Genomic DNA, 22934 nt, shown 5'->3' on the forward strand with positions numbered 1-22934 from the left:
TAAAGACGCGCCTCCTTTTCTTTTGCCTTTGTTCCTGCCCAGGGTCTTGAGGGGAATCTTGAGAGGAGTCTTGAGGGGAGTCTTGATGAGCGGTTTGAACGCGATTTTGGCCTCGCGAGTCATGGTTAGGGTGGCATTCGTAGGTTTGAAAATAAAAGTATTTGCTTCTGCCATCTGCCTTATTATCTCGATGTACACGGCGCATCCAAACAAAATAATGATCGCGACTATCCTGTTCAAGCCAAGCGCTGAAGTCCTCCTCGTTCACGTAAAAAATACGGGGCAGGTAGTCATACGGTTCTGTACGGGAGTCGTTTACAATGTCTTTGATCGTTTCATCATCGAGAGTCGACTTAATCCATTGGCAATCATGCACCTCCGAGCACAAAATCTCAGTTGCTATTTCATTGGCCTTCGCAATGACACTCTCGTCTAGTTCTGGACTCTCTGAGCCACCAGGCATGAGTGAGCTTTCCCCGGTACCAAAATCCGCAGAAGGATGGATGCTAATGGCTTCAACAGGAGCTGCAGATGATTCAGGCTCTATTTCTGGGTCGGAATCCGAAGCCCCACTCGAATAGTCATTGTAGTCAACGTTCCACGAGTCCCGGTCAGAGTCTGATTCCTCGCTCCCATGCTCACAGTCAGAATCGAATTCTTCTAGATCATCAGCGCGATCTATTTCATCTACATCATCCAACAGACTATCCTCAATAACTTCTGAACTCTACACAGAAAGCAAGGTCAAGGAGAACCGAGAGGTGATTAATATATGTGCAAATATTTATTATTGATAAGGTAACATAGCCTCCGCACCATAATGCTTGTTCGATGAAATGATCTAAAATAATACACATGTTGATTTACATTCAGAGTTCATTCAACATTCGACGCGTAATGGCAACAGTTTGCGAGCTGAATATTATTAACGATTTTTATCTGGAGAGACAGAGGTGTATAAGAAGAATTGATATCAAGATCGTATTTGTGCAAACGCGTGAAAAAAAAAAAAAAAAGTATGACGTATTAAAATCGCCTTTATTATCACCCTTAATGGTATCACATCTAAGGGAATTCCGGACTCTCGGGAGAGAGGGTGAACGGTAACCCAAAAAGGAATCATTATCCAAATCGGGTCTCATCCGGAAACTCCTAGATTGTTTCAGATTGAGTCAGTCATGACGTAAGATCTAAAATTAATCTAAGTATAGATTACAAATAATTTATCCGAACGGTTAGACTAAAAAAGGAAGGTCTAAGTCCGAAAAAATTCTAGGATATATGTATCATTTCCGTGGTACGCGTTGACTGTAAATAGTAACAATCCAAGGTGATCTTAGGTGGAATCGAAGGTCAAAGGATACTTTATTTGGCTATAACGTAGTGGACTATTTATACTGATAATTGATAGGGTTGGGGCTTGGTGTCTTGGCACTTGGGCTTGGCGTCTTGGCGCCTGGGGTGCGTGTGATAGTTGAGCCCTCCTCAAAGGTTTGAGTCAGTATTGTATAACACGTTTGCATCCTTCCCGTCAAAAATGAAGGAGATCATAAATCGAAGAAGAAAAGAGAAAAAAAAATTGATGGAAATAAAGAAAACGAAGAGAAGAGAGGAGAAATAAATAAAATAATAAATAAAAATAAAAAAAAAATTGATGTGGTGATGTCTGATTGGTTAAAATTACTGGTCATGCGGTTCATGCAGATCATGTGGATGAGGATGGGTGAATGAGTGGCGATGGAGTTGGTGAGTTCGTGTTGCATTCTTTCCTCATTCCTCTTTGCTTATTTCAAAAAAAGGAAAAAAGTCTCCATGATGTCTTCACGCAAGGCTTCTCATCCAATGCCACCGCGTAAAGGTCGTGCTCCTTCTGGTGGCGTGTTTTCTGAAGTTGTATTGACACAGCGGTCGGCGGTACCAAGCTCCCAGGGTTCTTCAGATGACCCTGACGCCACACAGCCTTATTCTGTGCCTCAGGAGGAAGAGCTAGATACGAGGTTGGAATTGTCTCCACGTCTTTCACCTGTAATCTTGGGGCGGATGCTACCGAAGGAGGAGTATCCTGAGGTGGGCGATTCACCAACTGTGAGGGAAGCCAGAGATCATGTGGAGTCGAGTACTTCAGCGACGTCGGGAGTGGAGGGGGCTGGGGTCCGTTTGGCTTCTGTAAGTTCGACGAGTGACAATGCACAGCGGGAAGCTGTTGATGGAGAGGATGGTCCTGAGGAGCCGGAGAGGCGACGGAAGAGGAGTCGTCATGAGGGACCGAGGCTGTCGATGATAAGAGAGTGTTCTTCGCTGATAGCGTTTGAGTTTCGTGCATTGCAGACCCAGGATGTGAGTGTAGAAGAGCGAGCACGGGAACGTCGTCGATTGATGGAGGAAATGGCGGTTGTTACCATGCTGGAGTGGGCAGAGAAGGGAGGTAAAAGGAAGAGAGGAAGAGAGGAAAGGAGATAGTAAAAGAAGAAAGGAAGAGAGAAAAGAAAAAAAAAGAAACAGAGAAAAATAATTTTGGTGTTACTGTTGCATTTTTTGAAATTCCTCCAGTGCTTCTTTTGCATTAACTAGTGAGGATCTCCGTTCCCATGTTGCTTCTTCGTCAGGATATCCCTTCCATTTCACGAGCCACTTGGGGGTTCTGCCAAATAGTTTGTAATCCAGAATCTTTTCCACTTCATATTCTTCTTCGCCATCGACTAAATCTGGTGGGGGTCTGGCAGGTGCTCGTTCGCCGAAATTCTCCGGGGATTCGTGATAATGTCGTAATAAATCTGTATTGAAGACAGGGTGTTGTTTCATGTTCGGAGGTAGCTCGAGCTTGTACGCGTTGTCGTTGATCTTCTCTATGATTTTGAATGGTCCAATGAATTTTGGTTCTAACTTTTTGGAGGGTCGGTTTGCGTGAGCTGCGACAGTGATATGCTCCGTACTCAGTAAGACACTATCGCCTACAGTGAACCTGGCGGGTGATCGTGCTTTATCTGCTTGGCGTTTTTGGATGTCCTGAGCTGTCGCTATTGCGTCTTGTGCTTGCGCCAACGCAGAGGCTTGAGTGGAAATGAAGGTAGAGATAGCCGGTACATCTGTTGTTGGTGGTTTCAAGAGGGATGATGGGACAATGGGATGATGACCGTGGTTTAGGAAAAAGGGGGAAAACCCTGTGGAGGGGTTGACGGAGTTGTTGTATGCAAATTCCATCATTGGTAAGAGCAAGTCCCAGTCATTCTGTTTGTACGAGACATAAGATCGTAGCATTTCCTCCAGGGTCCTGTTGGCTCGCTCCGTCTGTCCGTCTGTCTGAGGATGGAATGCTGTAGACATATGGAGTTTAGTTCCCATGAGCTTCATCAATGTGGTCCAGAAGTGTCCCGTGAATCTTGAGTCTCTGTCCGATACAATAGCTCGTGGCATGCCATGGAGTCGGAAGACATTATTGAAGAAGAGTCGCGCGATATCTGAAGCAGTGTCCGTTGTATGGCTAGGGCAGAAGTGGACTTGTTTGGATAACTTGTCTACGAATACAGTTATGGCATTGAACCCTCGGTTCGTCTTGGGTAAAGGGCCAATGAAGTCCATGGTAACAGTTTCCCATCGTTCAAGAGGTATATCGAGAGGTTTGAATAATCCGGCAGGATGATGAAGCAGTGGTTTATTTCGCTGGCACTGTTCGCATGATGCAATGTAAGTCTTGGTGTCTCGGGCCATTCGTGGCCAAAAGAAAGTCCTTCGCATGGTTTCATATGTTTTCTCGAAGCCGAGGTGGCCAGCAATGGGAGAATCATGTGCATCATGAAGTAGGAGAGCGCGAATGTTAGGATCATTCGGGATACATAAACGTGTCTGTCCAGCGATGTTAATCCACAATAGGTCATCAGCAACAAAATAACGATCAGAGGGACTTGCCTTGCGGCAGCTTTCGTAAAGTGATCCTAACTTAAGGTCATACGGGTAACACTTTATCAGGCGCTGCCGTAAGCCTGGGTCCAAACTTATTTCTATGGAGTTAATCTGCTCACTGGCGGGATCCTGCGCCTTGTGGTCAGGCCTCCTTGAGAGAGCGTCGGGGACGATGTTGTCTTTGCCTGGTTTGTACTTGAAGTTGAAGTCGTATTCTTGTAGGAGTTCCATCCATCTGGCCTGTCTCCGAGTCAGGTTTGGCTGGGTTGGAAATGCTGCAATGTGGCATGGTCAGTATAGACAATAAAATGAGACCATCCAAATAGTATCGCCATGTTCTTAAGGCGTGGACGACAGCTAGTAATTCTTGCTCATGGGTTGGGTAGTTTCGTTCTGCAGAGCTCAACTTTCGTGATGTAAAGTCAACAGGGCGCGATTCGCCCTTGTGATCTGTTTGGAACAAGACTGCACCAATGGCGAAACCTGATGCATCAGTTTCGACGGAAGTTGCTAGGGCAGGGTCAAAAATTCTGAGTACGGGTGCCATGGTGACTGCCTGCTTCAGTCTTTCAAAGGCCTCTTGGTGAGGCTTGCTCCAGTAGAATGTTGTAGTTGAGCCTAACAGATCAGTAAGGGGAAGCACGATATCAGCATAGTGGTCGATGTATTGATGATAGAAGTTTGTTAATCCAAGGAACTGCATGACGTGGCGCTGTGTTGTGGGTGTTGGCCATTCTCTAACTGCCTTAACCAGTGCTCCGTTTGTTTTGAGTCCATCTTTGGATATAACATGGCCTAGGAACTCTGTCTCCTCTTGCATAAATGAACACTTGGAAAGCTTGCAAAAGAGGCCTGCCTTGCGTAGGAGCCTAAGAACGTTTCTGATGTCTTGTAGATGTTGCTCTTTGTTATCAGAATAAATCAGTATATCATCTAGGTAAACTACGGTGCATTTATCCAGCACGGGATCCAACACGTTGCGCATCATGGCTGAAAAGGCGGCAGGTGCGTTGGTGAGTCCGAAAGGGACGACGTTAAACTCATAGTGACCGTAGCGTGTTCGAAATGCCGTTTTATGTCGGTCGTCTGGATGAACGCGCATTTGATGATATCCGGATAGTAAGTCGAGCTTTGTAAAAAATCGTGCTGTCCTGAAACGATCTATTAGCTCGTCGATTCTTGGTAGTGGATGGCGATTCTTACGGGTTATTTTGTTTAATCCTCTGTAGTCTACACACATCCTCAGTCCGCCATCCTTCTTTTTAACGAATAAAACTGGTGCTCCGTAGGGTGATGTACTTGGAGAGATGAAGCCTTTGCGCAGTAGTTCTGTGAGTTGTGTTTTTAGTTCGTCTAATTCAGCAATTGATAAGCGAATGACTGGTCTTACAGGTGGATCGGTATTTTTTTCAGTCTCGATTCGCATGCTATCGCCACGATCCTGAGGGAGTCCGTCCGGTAGTGTGTCAGGAAAGAGGTCTGGAAATTCTACTTGGACAATTTGTTGAATCGATTCGGGTAGTGTTGAGTCTAGGTTTGTCGGTGGTGAAGTGGTTCTTACTTGGGCCAAGAATGTTGTCGTTTCGGGTTCTAATGCTAATGCAGCAAAGTTTATGGCAGAAAGGCAATTTTGACGAGCGGAGGAGGAGATATGCCCTCGACATTCCCATAGTATGTGTTTACCATCGTGTTCAAAGTGTAAATCGTTAGTGCGCCAGTTGATTTGGGGATTGGCTGCGGTTAGCCAAGGTTTCCCTAGGATGAGATCATATTTTTTCGAGGGGTAGATGATACTTTGAATCTTTTCACCATAGGAACTACGTTCAAGGGTAACAGATGCGGTTCCTGGGGACATGACTGCTGTGCCATTCGGATGAATGATAGGGATAGGGTTTCGCGTTGTCTATGATAATGTTACGTTTTCTGCAAAATCTTGAACCAATACATTTCCTTCTGCTCCACCATCAATGAGGATTCGCCAGGGTGTCCCGTTCCGTTGACGGCCCCCAATGAAGGTTAGTAGTCGTCTCGCATTGGGTGTAGAAGGGGACAGGGATTGGAGGTGTGTGGCATGACGACGACGGACGACGGGGTGGGTTTTACTAGTCAGATGTCAGAGACGACAAAGGGTGTTAGAGGCCAAGGAAAGGATAAAAGTTTGAAGAAAGGAAGGAATAAACAAGAATGATAATGAGCTGAGAACTAGAATGGATTCACGAATAGTTTTATTGCAGACTGAGGTTTACTATGTTACAAATCTATCATATTTATACTTGTTTGACTGAAGCGGAGACGCGCTTCAAGAACTCTAAATAAAGCTTACTCAAATATTTCCTAAGGACTTTTACCATATGCGGAACTTCAAGTGTTGAGTTAACTTAATACACAGGATCCGAGGAAGATATCTGGTGCAATCTTATTTCAAGGTTCCTTGGCACTATAAGCCTTGGTTATTGGTTTATAGCTCTTCTAGAATCCTTGGAGCTATTCACGGAGCTAGAAAACTAGGAGACGCGACTTGGCTTGACAGGCAAACTATGCATGGAGGAATGAGTGAAGGAAATGAGCGGAACAAATTAATCAAGCACACGTGATCTTTTTCAGATTCGAATCAGACAAAAGTCATTCATCAATTCATGAGCTAGACATTGCTTGCTGTTCGTGACACTGGTTGAGAGTCTGAGGCTGGCGAAGGAGGACTTCCTTGCTTGTGTCTTCTACAAGGCCGTAGGTATAATGGAGGACAAGCCATGATTCCTCCAGTTTGGGTGTGAGGCGTTGGAGGCGGCGGAATTTGGCAGTGTATTCCGCTACTGAGGATTTACCTTGTTTTAATTGAACCAGTGCTTTCTGGGCTGAAGTAGCCGTGTCAGGGGGTGTGAAGTTTTCGATGAATTTACTTCGGAAAGTGTCCCATGGTGTATCAATTGTCATTTCCGAGTCTCGCCACCATGCCTTGGCGTCTCCTTTCAGGTTGACAACGGTATATCGGACCCAACGGGAGTGGTTAAGCTCCATGATCTCGAAGTACTCTTCTTGGTTCTCCAAGAAGTTGAGGACCGCGACAGCGTCGACATTTCCCTCGTATGGTTCTGGTTTGGTAGGTTTTATCACAGCAGCCACCGTGCGGACATGGTCATTAAAGGCGGCAGCGCTAGAAGCACTATCCTGTCGGGATTCGAGGAAGGTTTGCACAGCGTTCTGCACGGATAGGCTGGTACTGGCATCAAGGTTAAGAGCTTTCAAGGAAGTGGTGAGGTTGTCCATGGCAAAAAAAAAAAAAAAAAAAAATCAAATGCAGGGGTAAATTTTTAAATTTTATCTAGGAAAATATCAGAGGGATCTAGGGAAAAATATCAGAGGGAAATATAAGCGGTTTCTGGCGGGGTCGGTGGTTCGATGAACCATTGCTACCATGTAAATAGTAACAATCAAAGGTGATCTTAGGTGGAATCGAAGGTCAAAGGATACTTTATTTGGCTATAACGTAGTGGACTATTTATACTGATAATTAATAGGGTTGGGGCTTGGTGTCTTGGCACTTGGGCTTGGCGTCTTGGCGCCTGGGGTGCGCGTGATAGTTGAGCCCTCCTCAAAGGTTTGAGTCAGTATTGTATAACACGTTTGCACCTGACAACGATATGGATATGGAGAGCGTGATGAGCGGCAGCGTGATGAATGAGAGCTTAGTGACGAGGAGCGTGGGAAGCTCCAGCGTGGCAAGCAGCACGGCGATCAACCGAAGCTGGGCGTGGTCACTGAAGAACAAGTGGGCCGAGCGTGTTAAAACTAAGAGTGGCTCTGGTATGCGCTGCTGTTACCCTAGCTGCGGGAAAACCTTTGGTTCATCGAATATGTCAACTTCAGGGGTCATCCAGCATCTGTGGCGAGTACATCGCATCACTAAAGATAGCAATGCCAATGATGGCAGTCTCTCCAAGCAAGGCCCGATGGACAAGATGCTTAATTCATTTTCTCAGCCAAAAGTATTTGACCCTACGAGATTTGACGAATTGCTTGTCCGATTCGTTATCACAACAAAGCAGCCATTTACGATTGTCAAAAGCACTGCTCTCCAGGAGCTTCTAGTCCATGCTACAATGGCTACAGCATCTCAAGTAAAGCTACCGTCTGATGACACCATGGCAACCAAGGTAAAACTATTATTACTATGATTATGATTATTATTATTATTATTACTCTTCAATTATTATTTTTTTTTTACAACAAACATCAACCAAACACTGACAAAAAGATGGATTAAAAATAGGCTAAGCTAAAATACCAATACATGGAGCATCAAGTCATAAGCTTATTTGAGGATATTAACAAGGTATCACTGACCGTTGATGGCTGGACAAGCCCTTTCCAAGACAACTTCCTGGGGGTAACAGCTCACTGGATTGATCATGACTGGCGCCAACAAGAGCTGGTCATTGGATTTGAGCCATTGTATGGAGCGCATACAGGTGAGAACTTAGCGGAATCTCTGGCTAAGGTCATCGATCGATTTAAAATTGGTGACAAGCTTCTAAGTATCACCACCGACAATGCGTCAAATATGTCCAAAATGATCCGAGAGCTTGAAAAGCATCCCAAGGCAGTAGAATGGTAATTCTCAGTCACTTTCAATAATGCTAGCGCATCTAGTAATGAGTTATCTCTAACGTTCTTTTAAAAAAAATAAAAATAAATAAAAATAAAAAACATTAGGTCGCTCAAGGATGGCTTATACCATGTGCCATGTCTTGGACACATCATTAATCTGGCAGTTCAGGCGATTTTGGGTCCAAGTGGTTTGAATGACTTGGCTCCTGAAAATGACAGTCTCTACGTGAACAACAATGAGTGTGAGGATGCGGTTGGGTTAACGCTTGTAACGCTGAGTACATTACAGAAACTCAGAAAAGGCATTGTTAAGATCAGGTCAGTATTACTATATAATCTTGACTGCAAATATAAACTTGAATCATGAAACCTAACTATAAAATACCTTTTATATCGACTTATACATAGAGCTTCGCCACAAAGAATTGACAAGTTTGGCCAGGTCTGCGCTATCCTGAAATGCCCAAACCTTGAACTGAAAAGGGATAACTGCACACGTTGGAACTCTACTTTCATCATGGTGGATAGGGCAATAACGTTAAGGCTAGCCTACCAGAGCATGTGCCAGAACAAACCGTTTTTATCGGCCTTCTCCCTGAAAGACGAAGAATGGGGATACCTGAAGAAGCTCCATATTTTGCTTAGCCAGTTTAATGATATCACAGCGACGGTGTCTTCTAGCCTGGGATACCCGACAATCAACAGAGCCATGTCTGCTTACAAACAACATGATCGACCACCTAGAAGATTATATTGAAAAAGAAGAGGATCCTCCACTAAAAAACGCAGCAGGTCAAGGGTTAAAGAAGCTTTTGCGTTATTATTCTAAAACTGATTCCTCAGCGGTCTATGCCGTCGCCACTGCTATGGACCCGAGGATGCGGTTTGACTGGTGGGAAGCTAACGAATGGGGTGAATATATTCAAAGCAGCCAAGACATGGTAACGAAGGTCTGGGAAGATGAATATAAGGGCAAAGAAGGCCCAAGTCAGCTCCCAGCTGAAGAAGAAATGGAGATGAGACGCTATGGTATCAAGAAAAAAGGTGGAGAGCTTGAATTATACGTTTGAGAAGGAAGTTCTCTAGTTGCTAGTAAACATGAGCCTCCAGAGTTAGTGTACTGGCGATCACAAAAGGAGCGCTTGCCCAATTTGGCGAATATGGCAAAGGACTATCTTGCAGTCCCTGTGACATCAACCCCGGCAGAAAGATGCTTTTCGCAAGCCAAGTTCTTCCTGCCACCTGAAAGAAATAGCCTTAGCCCTACGACGATCCAGCGCTTGGTCATCCTGGACTCTTGGATGAATGCTCCCATAAATTAGTTGCTATAGTTCTGTATACATTCGTTATACACTATCATGCAAAACTGATTCAATAATTCTTCCCATGTGCATTTCTTTTTTTCATTCCTAGAAACCGTATATGCATACACCACTCATACTTTGGTTTAATAAAGCTCCCGTCTTCTTCTACGTCATAGTGATGCGTTGTGACATTAGCTTGTCTCATTTGAATAGCTAATGACTTTTTTGTTCATGCAGGTCATTGAATCAGTTTCACATGTGGTCTAAAATGTTGCCATGACAACTTTTGGACGTCATTTAATGCCAGTAAAAAAAGGACTTTTCTCTCTTTCCTTTATGAACACTTGCTTAACTCTCTCTTAACTATACCTTCACAGAATATGAGACCCACTCCACAAAGGAAAGTCAACGAAGCCAGGGGTTAATGATGGGAGGCATGTCTACTAGAGAAACTGCTGCTAGTGTTGGTATATCAAAGCGACGGCCACCGGATCTATGCACATAATAAGGAGTACATGCCAGTCATAAAGGCGGTCGACCAAGGAAAGTACCTAGAGGTATCATGCAGTATCTTAAGGTGAACATGAAACGAGGTACACTCAAGTCTGCAGTTGAGGCCACCGTCAGAGCCAACCAGCTCATACCAGCGGCTGTTCTGAGACCACCGTTAGACGACGGCTCAAGGAGTTAGGATTGACAGCAAAGAGGCGTGTACATAAGCCAGCTTTACGTCGACGGCATATTAAAGCTCGTTTGCATTTTATCAATTAGTATAAGGAATTGACTCTGGAAGATTGGAAAAAGGTTATTTGGTCAGATGAATCGAAAATAAACCGAATCTGCTCTGATGGCGTGCAGTGGATCTGGGACACACTCCGGGACGCCTCACTCGCAGGTCGGTGCAAGGCACTGTCAAGTTTGGGAGTGGTAACGTTAAAGTGTGGTCATGCTTCTCATGGTACGGACCTGGATACATTGCAAAGATTGACAATAATATGGGCGCACAACTTTACATCAAACTACTCCAGGAGGATCTACAGATGTCGCTTGATGACTGGGGCCTAACTAAAAGCGATATCGTTTTTCAGCACGACAATGACTCAAGCACACGGCGAAGATTGTTACGAAGTATTTGGAGTCAGTACATCTGACAGAAGAGGAAGGTACACTTCTAGAGTGGCCAGCACAATCCCCTTACCTCAACCCTATTGAACACATGTGGGCAGAATTGGATAGGCGGCTCTCTAGGTATCCGGAGCGAGCTAAGAGCTGTGATGAACTATGGGAGCGAATATCGGTTGAATGGTACAGGATCCCAGTGGACTTCTGCCGAAACTCATCATAGGTATCCATAAGAGACTGCAAGCTGTCAGTGATGCCCATGGTTGGAATACTATCTATTGATGTAAGGTTATGGCTCACAAAAGAATAAAGATCTTTGGCCACCGAATGGCACATGTGAACTGATTCAATGACCTGCATGAACAAAAAAGCCATTAGCTATTCAAATGAGACAAGCTAATGTCACAACGCATCACTATGACGTAGAAGAAGACGGGAGCTTTATTAAACCAAAGTATGAGTGGTGTATGCATATACGGTTTCTAGGAATGAAAAAAAGAAATGCACATGGGAATGAATTATTGAATCAGTTTTGCATGATAGTGTAAGTGATAAGTCAAAACTTAAATATATTTCCAACATTTGAACGTTAGTCGAATGTACGTGGCGCACAAATTGTGTAAGCCCATTCTAACCTGTCAAGTTTTTTATTCCAAAAAGCCGATATAGTCGTATTAAATAGTGCATAGATACATTCGATGCGCTTAAAAAATCGGCTTCGATGCATTCGGTAAATCGGTTTCGATACATTCGGTAAACGGTTTCGATACATTCGGTAAACGGTTTCGATATAATCATACGACCCATGCTACACATTAGGGGTATCATTCAACACATTCGATTCATTCGATTCGATACAGGAATGGAGCATTCAATTTCGGTACAAACTTTACCCTGAGCCGAAACCGAATCGAATGCATTCAATCCCATTCAATTTCGGTTGTATCGAATCGATTAGGAGCACTGAGTTGAGATACTGAAAATCATTAGGATCACCGAGGACATGGCCTGTATGCTTATAGTAATACGTGATACGGAGTTGCTTCTTTCCCTCCTTCATTGCTAATTCGGGATCCCCACTATCGTCTTTCATGTTGTGGACTAGAAGCTTGGCTCTACATCCGACTTTTTGGCTCTTCTTAAAGACGCGCCTCCTTTTCTTTTGCCTTTGTTCCTGCCCAGGGTCTTGAGGGGAATCTTGAGAGGAGTCTTGAGGGGAGTCTTGATGAGCGGTTTGAACGCGATTTTGGCCTCGCGAGTCATGGTTAGGGTGGCATTCGTAGGTTTGAAAATAAAAGTATTTGCTTCTGCCATCTGCCTTATTATCTCGATGTACACGGCGCATCCAAACAAAATAAAGATCGCGACTATTCCTGTTCAAGCCAAGCGCTGAAGTCCTCCTCGTTCACGTAAAAAATACGGGGCAGATAGTCATACGGTTCTGTACGGGAGTCGTTACAATGTCTTTGATCGTTTTCATCATCGAGAGTCGACTTAATCCATTGGTAATCATGCACCTCCGAGCACAAATCTCAGTTGCTATTTCATTGGCCTTCGCAATGACACTCTCGTCTAGTTCTGGACTCTCTGAGCCACCCGGCATAAGTGAGCTTTCCCCGGTACCAAAATCCGCAGAAGGATGGATGCTAATGGCTTCAACAGGAGCTGCAGATGATTCAGGCTCTATTTCTGGGTCGGAATCCGAAGCCCCACTCGAATAGTCATTGTAGTCAACGTTCCACGAGTCCCGGTCAGAGTCTGATTCCTCGCTCCCATGCTCACAGTCAGAATCGAATTCTTCTAGATCATCAGCGCGATCTATTTCATCTACATCATCAACGACTATCCTCAATAACTTCTGCACTCTACACAGAAAGCAAGGTCAAGGAGAACCGAGAGTGATTAATATATGTGCAAATATATATTATTGATAAGGTAACATTGCCTCCGCACCATAATGCTTGTTCGATGAAATGATCTAAATAATACACATGTTGATTTACATTCAGAGTTCATTCAACATTCGACGCGTAATGGCAACAGTTGCGAGCTGAATATTATCAACGATTTTTACCTGGAGAGACAGAGGTGTATAAGAAGAATTGATTATCAAGATCGCATTTCTGCGTGAAAAAAAAAAAAAAAAAAAAAAAAAAAAAAAAGTATGACGTATTAGAATCGCCTTTATTATCACCCTTAATGGTACCACATCTAAGGGAATTCGATATTTATTCGAATTAAGCAAATTAAATTTCAGAGGCGGAAGTTTATTACCTCTTCTCGCAGGTCTAAGGGACTCCAATAAGACTGCGAAATTTTTTGGAGTGTCATGCAGAAAATCGTTTTTCAATGAATGTTATCGATTTTTTGTTGGCCGGTTCAATGTAGCCTGATACAAGAAGCTGTGCAAGCTCTTTTTGATTCCTGTTAAGCTCTTCATTCCCGATTATGGGAATTGTTTGCTCTCCATTGATTCAGTGTTGATGCTGCTCAAAATTTCTGAAATTTGACTTGGTTTCTTACATAACGCAGAGATTCCTGTAGACAGAGTGCTCCAATTTCGCAAATTCCTTCTTCGATAATACACTGACTGCAATCTGGTTGAACAAATGCGCTGCGGCCCGTCTGCTCCTTTTCTGAGCTGTAGTTACTCACAAGAGTGAAGATGCTGTAGGGCTGCATTAAGTGACTTGGAGTTAATGGGCCCCATGCTCGACAAAGGAGGTATGATTGTAGCTTGTCAATTTGCTTCGAATTTGACGGATTTGCTCCACTTTATTTTCATGCTCGCTATACCAAACGTCCTTGTCACTTGCAATCTCCATTGCTCTATCGATGGATTCCTGTCAAGATAAATCCTTGTGTTGAATGAGTCCTTTCATCTTCAATCAAGAAGAAAGAGTTTTGCCGCCTACGGATGGTTTCTCTTTTCGGTCAATGCGGATTGATTGATGTGACAAGGGCGTTCATTGTGTGAGTTCCGATTACTAACCTCTCACCATCGTTTGAATGCATTGTTGTTGGATACACGCCCACATATCGGTGCTCGTGACTTCCTGGAGTTGATGTTTTAGTGGCGATCCCTTTGGAGACTGGAACGGTTCACACATGAACATCGATATGCTTCTTTCGTCCATACACTTCGATGCAATTTATTAAGAGGGCATGGGAATTGCTTGCTGTGGTTTTCACTAGTATGCATCCTGCAAGGATCTTGGCACATGCACATCTCCGTGCTGTACTCTCTAGAGCCCAGTCTTCATTTAGAAATTGGCTTACTTTCTTGTCCAGCTCACGTACTTCCTCTGTTCAAGAATTGAAGCGTATGGTGAACTCTGAAATACTTCTTTCAAATCTGGTGCTTGAGAAGGTTGGCATTTGGAACATTGCACATCGGCAGTAATATTGTCGGGCAATGCTCTTTCGGTGGTGATAGAAAGGGCCCATTGGAAGAAAGTCGCTCCAGTTTCTTCACATGTGCAAGAAGAACCTCTTCATCCCCTTGATTGTTTTTTACAACGATGGGAACTGCCTCTAATAATCAACAAAGAGCAATGCTTTTTTTTTTTCAGTTTGCGAGCCATGACTTTGCTCTGATGCTTCCAAAGCTAGCTCCCTGAAGGAACGTTTTTTTTGGTCGGTTGTTGCTGTAGACGAGTTCTCCCAATGAGAGCTGGATGTAGCAGGCGAAGAAAGTTGAAGCCGAACTTAGTGGATTGGTTGAAGGAGTAGTGAGACTCTTGATTTCTTGTTGGTTCAAGACGATTCTTTCAAGTTGTGCTTGGCTTTGCTCCTCGATGCCCCCATTTGCTGAAACGTTTGGGTAATCATGCAAAGATGCTGGGTCAGGACCGTTGATGACGCCTTCCTTTGCTGTAGCATTTGGGTGATCATGCAAAGATGTTTGATCAGGAGCGTTATTGATGATTTTCAATGGTATTAGTTCACAGTTTTTGGAAATGTGCTCCTTGATTCCTTTCCTCGTTTTAATTGCCTTTTTGCAAAAAGGGCAAGAAAATACCATTCAACGGGACACGTGCAAGCTTTCGTTGATGCCATAAGAAATTGGAAAGTGTAATGTTAATACTCTCCTTGTGATAGTCGTCATTGTGTCTCTTTAGATGTATTCTTTTTTCGAAGACCTTTGGGCAAATTGAACAGTTCCAGGAACGTGAGTGGGTTTCGCGTTGATCCATGTTTCATGTAGCGGTTACTCTTTTCGAACTAAAACAAAGGAAGAATGGGTTAGTGGAAGCAAAGCAGCGGCAAATGAAAAAAAATAGGGCGCATAGTGAAAATTAAACAGCACAAAAAAAAAAAAATAGGGCGGATAGTGGAAATTAAACAGCACAAAAAAAAAAAAATAAGGCGGATAGTGGAAATTAAACAGCACAAAAAAAAAATAGGGCGGATAGTGGAAATTAAACAGCACAAAAAAAAAAATAAGGCGGATAGTGGAAATTAAACAGCAAAAAAAAAAATAAGGCGGATAGTGGCATCAGCACAAAAAAAAAAATAGGGCGCATAGTGAAATTAAACAGCACAAAAAAAAAAAATAGGGCGGATAGTGGAAATTAAACAGCACAAAAAAAAAATAAGCGGATAGTGGAAATTAAAACAGCACAAAAAAAAAAAATAAGGCGGATAGTGGAAATTAAACAGCACAAAAAAAAAATAAGGCGGATAGTGGAAATTAAACAGCACAAAAAAAAAAATAAGGCGGATAGTGGCATCAGCACAAAAAAAAAAATAGGGCGCATTGTGAAATTAAACAGCACAAAAAAAAAAATAGGGCGGATAGTGGAAATTAAACAGCACAAAAAAAAAAATAAGGCGGATAGTGGAAATTAAACAGCACAAAAAAAAAAATAAGGCGGATAGTGGCATCAGCACAAAAAAAAAAAATAGGGCGCATTGTGAAAATTAAACAGCACAAAAAAAAAAATAGGGCGGATAGTGGAAATTAAACAGCACAAAAAAAAAAATAAGGCGGATAGTGGAAATTAAACAGCACAAAAAAAAAAAATAAGGCGGATAGTGGAAATTAAACAGCACAAAAAAAAAAAAATAAGGCGGATAGTGGAAATTAAACAGCACAAAAAAAAAAATAGGGCGGATAGTGGAAATTAAACAGCACAAAAAAAAAAATAGGGCGGATAGTGGAATTAAACAGCACAAAAAAAAAAATAAGGCGGATAGTGGAAATTAAACAGCACAAAAAAAAAAAATAAGGCGGATAGTGGAAATTAAACAGCACAAAAAAAAAAATAGGGCGGATAGTGGAAATTAAACAGCACAAAAAAAAAATAGGGCGGATAGTGGAAATTAAACAGCACAAAAAAAAAATAAGGCGGATAGTGGAAATTAAACAGCACAAAAAAAAAAAATAAGGCGGATAGTGGCATCAGCACAAAAAAAAAAATAGGGCGCATAGTGAAAATTAAACAGCACAAAAAAAAAAAATAGGGCGGATAGTGGAAATTAAACAGCACAAAAAAAAAAATAAGGCGGATAGTGGAAATTAAACAGCACAAAAAAAAAAAAATAAGGCGGATAGTGGAAATTAAACAGCACAAAAAAAAAAAAATAAGGCGGATAGTGGAAATTAAACAGCACAAAAAAAAAAATAAGGCGGATAGTGGAAATTAAACAGCACAAAAAAAAAAATAAGGCGGATAGTGGCATCAGCACAAAAAAAAAAATAGGGCGCATAGTGAAAATTAAACAGCACAAAAAAAAAAAATAGGGCGGATAGTGGAAATTAAACAGCACAAAAAAAAAAAAATAGGGCGGATAGTGGAAATTAAACAGCACAAAAAAAAAAAAATAAGGCGGATAGTGGAAATTAAACAGCACAAAAAAAAAAAATAGGGCGGATAGTGGAAATTAAACAGCACAAAAAAAAAAAATAGGGCGGATAGTGGAATCAGCACAAAAAAAAAAAAATAGGGGCGGATAGTGGAAATTAAACAGCACAAAAAAAAAAAATAGGGCGGATAGTGGAAATTAAACAGCACAAAAAAAAAAATAGGGCGGATAGTGGAAATTAAACAGCACAAAAAAAAAAAATAAGGCGGATAGTGGAAATTAAACAGCACAAAAAAAAAAATAGGGCGGATAGTGGAAATTAAACAGCACAAAAAAAAAAAATAAGGCGGATAGTGGAAATTAAACAGCACAAAAAAAAAAAATAGGGCGGATAGTGGAATCAGCACAAAAAAAAAAAAATAGGGCGGATAGTGGAAATTAAACAGCACAAAAAAAAAAAAAATAGGGCGGATAGTGGAAATTAAACAGCACAAAAAAAAAAAATAGGGCGGATAGTGGAAATTAAACAGCACAAAAAAAAAATAGGGCGGATAGTGGAAATTAAACAGCACAAAAAAAAAAAATAGGGCGGATAGTGGAAATTAAACAGCACAAAAAAAAAAAAATAAGGCGGATAGTGGAAATTAAACAGCACAAAAAAAAAAAATAGGGCGGATAGTGGAAATTAAACAGCACAAAAAAAAAAATAAGGCGGATAGTGGAAATTAAACAGCACAAAAAAAAAAATAAGGCGGATAGTGGAAATTAAACAGCACAAAAAAAAAAATAGGGCGGATAGTGAAATTTAAACAGCACAAAGAAGAGCTGCTAATGTCAAGGTGCTCGAGGGGAATCTAAGGGTACTAAAAAGGTGTCTTTATTCAAGCGAATTGTGCTGCTGAACTAGATGGAAAAGTGGGCCTATTTATTGCAGCTAATTTCCTGCTGCAAGGAATTCTCCAGAAAATTAGAGGAAATACTGTTGCACAAAATTTGTGATGTAATTTCGCTTGCAAGGAACTTTTTTTGCAACTTCGAAAAAGGGGTGTTAAAATAATACTGTGTCTGGTGGGAAAAGTGTTTTTTTGGTGATTATGAAACTGTTCAGGTCAAACAAGTTGCTGGAGAGCAAAGGGAAAAACAGAAGTTGAACGAGAGGACGTCCAATGATGTAAGGGAAAAAAGCGGTGGAGCAATAAAGAAAAGCGTTGAAAAAAAGAAAAAAGAAGGGTGTACCAGAAGAATAAAACGATGCTGTCAAGACTGACAATGAAAAACAATGAAGAGACAAAGACGTAATATTTTGGAAAGAGGGAAAGAAAGATGCGGAGAAGGAAAAGAAGAAAGAGGGTGGAAGGCATTGAGAACAAAGAAAAACAAAACATCGTGTGAAACAAAAAATAAAAAAAAAAAAAAAAAAAAAAAAAAAAAGAAAAGAAAATGCCCCTGAAAATGGTCTGAACTGCAGTGAAGTTAATCGAGTGCAAAAAAATGAAGAAAAGAGCGGGTTCGAGATTAAAATAAATAACAGCAAAGGACAGGGCAAAAAAATACAGCAATGGACGGGGCAAAAATTTGAAGAGGATGTGGCAAGGAGCTTTGCAACATGGAATTCACATGCAAAAAAATAAAAAAGAAATCGAAATAAATGAAAGGGTGAAGTTGAACAGAAATGGAAAAAGTAACAAACGGTGGGTAATTTGTTCAAATTAAAAAAATTTTGGTGCTTATCCCCATCCCGTCCACGGCAACGCACAGTGTCAACTCTTTTACATACCCAGGGAGATTCAAAGCTTCTCTCGGTGTTAATTAGGCAAGAAGGACAAGAAAACTTACAGAAAATGAGCCGCAGCAGCACTGGAAAGCAGGGAGGGAAAATAAGATGAAAGAGTAAGAAGAGAATAAGCTGATGAAAGAAGGCGACGAATGAGAATATGAATGTGAATGTGAGTGCGAATGTGAATGTAAATGCGAATGTGAATGTCAATGGTCAATGTCAATGTGAATGTGTGTGGAAGAGCAGAGGAAGACAAAGGCAGAAAATGAAAAATGATGGAGGACAAGGAAGAATAAAATATCGTGAGAAAAAAAGAAAAAAAAGGCCCCTGAAAAATGGTCTCTGCGGGATGACGTAGAGGGCATGTTTCCTTATTTTAGTGTGACTATATGAGTACGTAAGCGTGGACTGACAGCGCCAGGCTCTGAATAGGTGCATGTAGGGGACGTAGGATGGTTGCACTTGGAAGAAGCTCTGCTACCATAAAAAAATATATTTTTCTTTCGACCGGTCAAGTTGAAGGACTATAAATCCTCAAATACTGGCTCCTAGGACCTGGTTCCTACATCAATCGATAGGGAATGCTCGGCTATATCAGCATACTAAATTTTGAAAAATTTGGCAAAATCCCCATTGCACCCACCCTAAATGCAGATTCTGAACATTGCACTTACCACAGCACGTGGACACGAAAATTTTCTCTCGATCAGTCACTTTGGAGACCCATAACCTCCCAAATACTGGGACCAGAGACCTGGGGCCTAGATTACTCGAAAGAGGATATTCTGGGCCATATTGCAGCTTAGTGTTCAGTCACGTGCTATTATGATAAAATATTTTCTTACTCTCGACCGGGAACTTTAAACGTCCATAGCTCCTCAAATACTGGGATCTGTTACTCAGGGCTACCGATCCACAAAATTTCGCAAAATCCGGCACAACACCCCCCTTTATTGTCCGAATTCCCTGGGTTAAGGGGGGTGATAAAAGCGATTCTAATACGTCAATCTTTTTTTTTTTTATGCGTTTGCACTTCTCCCCTCCACTCCCATATTCACTTTTCGCTATACACAATTGTAAGCGCATCTTGCCGTCGCCGCGTTGAATGTTGAATGAATCACTGAATTTTGAATGTAGGTTAACAAGTGTATTTTATTTCAGCATTCAATTAGATCATTTCAAGCACATTAATAGAACATCTTCGAACAAACACCATGGTATGTTGACAATGTTATTTTTCTGTCAATAATAAATGCTCACACAGCTTATTTATTTTATCTCAATTTCTCGTTACTATGTTCTTTGTAGAGCTCAGAATATGCTACCTTTAGCTTATTGGATGATGAATTAAACGAAATACATAGTGCTGATGACCTAGAAGAGCTTGCCTCTGACGTTGATTGTCTGAGTGAGGAGCCGGATTCTGACTGTAATGACTATTCGAGCGATGCGTCGGATTCCGGGTCGGAGACAGAGCATGAAACACCTGCAGCACTTGGTGAGGCTAGTAGCATCCATCCTTTAGCAAATCCTGATATCGCGGAAAGCCCACTCGTACCAGATGGCTTAGAGAGTCCAGAGCTAAACAGGGGGGTCGATGCAAATGTCAATAAAATAACAACCGAACTTTTATCCCCTCAATTGCAAGACTATCAATGGATCAAGTCAACTGTTGATGATGCCGTGATAGATGAGATTGTAAGGAAAACCTGCACCACTCAGTACGACTACAAGCCTCGTGTTTTTTACGTAGACAAGGAGGACTTCGACTCATGGCTCGAACGAGACGGTCGTGATCATTTTTTTACTTGGATGTTACGCAAACATCAAGATAATCAGCCAGGCGGTAGAAGCAAGGTCTTTTATGTTGAAACCTACGAATGCCATCGTGGACAAGATTCACGAGGCGGAAGTCGCATCCAAAAGGCTTCTCAAGGCTCTCTTCAAGGTGTCTCTCTCGACCCAGGGCAAGAACCAAGGGAAAGAAAAGAAGACGCGTCTTAAAGCCTAGCCAGAAAGTCGGTTGTACAGCAAAGCTCACAGTTCACAACATGAAAGACGACAGCGAGGATCCCGAATATGCAACCAAGAACGGAAGGAAGCAACTCCGAATCGTGTACTTTTATAGACACACAGGGCACGTTCTAGGCAATGCTGATGATTTCCAGTACTTTACCATGACGGAATCAACATGAGCGCGGATTAGAAACCTGGTTCGTCTTGGCCTGTGCACTAGAGGATGCAAGCGAAATCACTATAATAATTTTGTGCAACATAGTATTTCGCCCATATTTCTAGAGCATTCCTTGCAACAGGATATTAACTAGTATAAATAGGTCTACTTTTCTATCTAGTTCTGTAGCATAGTTCCCCCTGAATAAAGATACCTTTATTGCACCCTTAGATCCCCCTAGAACACTACCTTGACTTTTGCATTACTCTCTTTTATTCCGAGCTCCCCGTTGGCGAGTTCCATGAAGTTGCAGGTGACGTCCTTGGTATTCTCCTCATTAGGCCTAGAAAGAGCATCGGCAACAGGATTATCCTTGCCCGGACGATAGATGATAACATGATCTTGTTGCTCCATGTGTTGGCTCCATCCCGCCATGCGTCTGCTCATGCCTTTTTTGTCGTTTTAAGAACACCAAACTGTGATTGTCGGTCAAGATGTTGACTGTTCTGCCCTGGATATAAGTACGCCATTCGTCGCAAGCGCGCACAATTGCATACAATTCGCGCTCATGTGTTGGCCATTTCTGCTGACCCTCATCTAATTTCCTCGACATGAAAGCGATAGGGTGCATTTCCTTCCGGCCGTTTGAACCAAAGTCCTGACTCAGGACGGCACCAATGGCAGTGAGGGACGCATCAGTCTCGATGAAAAAGGGGTGAGAAAAATCGGCAAGGCGTAGAACGGGAGCTGAGGCGAGGGCTTGCTTGAGGTCGTCGAAGGCAGCTTGTTCTCTCTCGCCCCACGGCGAGGGGAGAGGTCTGGTCTTGATTTTGTTGTTGTCTTTTTCTTTTGTGAGATCTGTGAGGGGAGCGGCCCGAGAGGCATAATTTTTAATAAATTTGCGGTAGTAGCCAGCCATACCTAAAAATCGACGAACCTCTTGAACATTGGTGGGCGCCGTCAATGATTGGATGCTTTCTGTCTTTGAGGGGTTGACTTTCAAGCCTTCACCGCTCACAACGTGGCCTAAGAAGAGGAGTTCAGGCTTGCCGAATTCGCATTTGGACATCTTGACCTTAAGTTGATATTTCGCCAGACGTTCAAGTACCCAACGCAAATGTTCCTTATGGTCCTCAGGGTTGCGACTGAATACTAGGATATCATCCATGAAGACTAAACAAAATTTATCTAGACCGCCTTGCAGAACTTCATTCATCATCCCCTGGAAGGACGCAGGTGCGTTAGTCAAACCAAAAGGCATCACCAAATATTCAAAGTGACCATAGCGGGTACCAAAAGCGGTCTTTTCCACGTCGCTGGGGTTAACTCGAATCTGATTGAAGCCTGATTGCAAATCGAGTTTAGAAAACTCGGTTGCACCTGAGAGTCGGTCGAAGAATTCATCAATGAGTGGCAGAGGGTACTTATTCTTGACGGTAATTGCATTGAGCGCGCGGTAGTCTACACACAGACGGAGGCTTCCGTCTTTCTTCCTAGCGAATACAACGGGCGCTGACCAAGGGGAAATACTGGGCCGAATGAAGCCTTTCTTCTGCAGCTCTTCTAATTGCTCCTTTAATGCATCCAGTTCCTCAGGCGACATCCTCCGCACCGGCATGGCGATAGGGAGGGCCGAGCCAGTCTCGATGCGATGATCAACGTGACGGTGTGGGGGAAGTTTGTTCAAGTCGGCGAAGACGGAGTCTGCGAATTCCTCTATCAGCGCGCGGTATCTCTCTGGGACCTTTTCTGCTCCCTCACCGACGGCGTCAACGGAATTGACCACTAACTCTACTTCGTCCCCACTGATAAAGCAAACTCCATAATCCTCTGTAGTATTCAGGATCTTCTTGAAATGCTTCACTCCGACGAGGCGAACGTCTGTACGGTTCTTGGCCTCATGCTCTGCAGAGGTTGAGATCAGATGATCTTTTTCTTTTTCTGTAGATTCCCCATTTTTTGTCTCCTCATTTGCTTTCACCATTTCTACTTGCTCCATTCCATCGCTCTTCACATTTCCCATTGTTGCTTCCTCGCCCTCTCTTACTGTCGTATTCCACAGTTCGTCTGTGCCTGCCACTGTCTCTGCGACACTTTCTATGACGTCTCCTTCCATTGTCCTTTCTGCAGTTTCCTTAACGCTCTTATTGTCGCTCGCCCCGGTAGATTCAATATTTGAAGCCAGCTGGCCATTATTTTCCTCCCTTACGCTGCGTATCGCCTGCCAACCTTTTCGACCTTG

The 22934-nt window shown here is 42.6% G+C and overlaps 4 protein-coding genes across 4 annotated transcripts; 3 read left to right on the forward strand and 1 right to left on the reverse strand.

The window, feature by feature from the left end:
* Positions 1–475: 475 nt before the first annotated feature.
* On the forward strand, positions 476–764 carry BCR41DRAFT_121932 (hypothetical protein). Its single transcript, XM_022019454.1, has one exon. The coding sequence runs from the start codon at positions 532–534 to the stop codon at positions 715–717; it is 186 nt and encodes a 61-aa protein (XP_021885521.1). The 5' UTR covers positions 476–531; the 3' UTR covers positions 718–764.
* An 11059-nt stretch (positions 765–11823) lies between these two features.
* BCR41DRAFT_418819 (hypothetical protein) lies at positions 11824–13265 on the reverse strand (the record flags this gene model as incomplete). Its single annotated transcript, XM_022029675.1, has 4 exons — positions 11824–12260; positions 12372–12797; positions 13009–13057; positions 13209–13265. 4 exons carry the CDS (start codon positions 13263–13265, stop codon positions 11824–11826), a joined length of 969 nt encoding a protein of 322 aa, XP_021885522.1.
* Positions 13266–13589: 324 nt separating this feature from the next.
* BCR41DRAFT_409744 (hypothetical protein) lies at positions 13590–14419 on the forward strand. Its single transcript, XM_022029416.1, has one exon. The coding sequence runs from the start codon at positions 14080–14082 to the stop codon at positions 14335–14337; it is 258 nt and encodes an 85-aa protein (XP_021885523.1). The 5' UTR covers positions 13590–14079; the 3' UTR covers positions 14338–14419.
* A 5314-nt stretch (positions 14420–19733) lies between these two features.
* Positions 19734–20523, forward strand: BCR41DRAFT_409752 (hypothetical protein; the record flags this gene model as incomplete). The annotated part of the gene is made up of 2 exons (XM_022029417.1): positions 19734–19736; positions 19828–20523. 2 exons carry the CDS (start codon positions 19734–19736, stop codon positions 20521–20523), a joined length of 699 nt encoding a protein of 232 aa, XP_021885524.1.
* Between the last annotated feature and the right edge of the window lie 2411 nt (positions 20524–22934).

The sequence above is a fragment of the Lobosporangium transversale genome (genome assembly GCF_002105155.1).
Source record: "Lobosporangium transversale strain NRRL 3116 chromosome Unknown BCR41scaffold_3, whole genome shotgun sequence".
Taxonomy (NCBI): domain Eukaryota; kingdom Fungi; phylum Mortierellomycota; class Mortierellomycetes; order Mortierellales; family Mortierellaceae; genus Lobosporangium; species Lobosporangium transversale.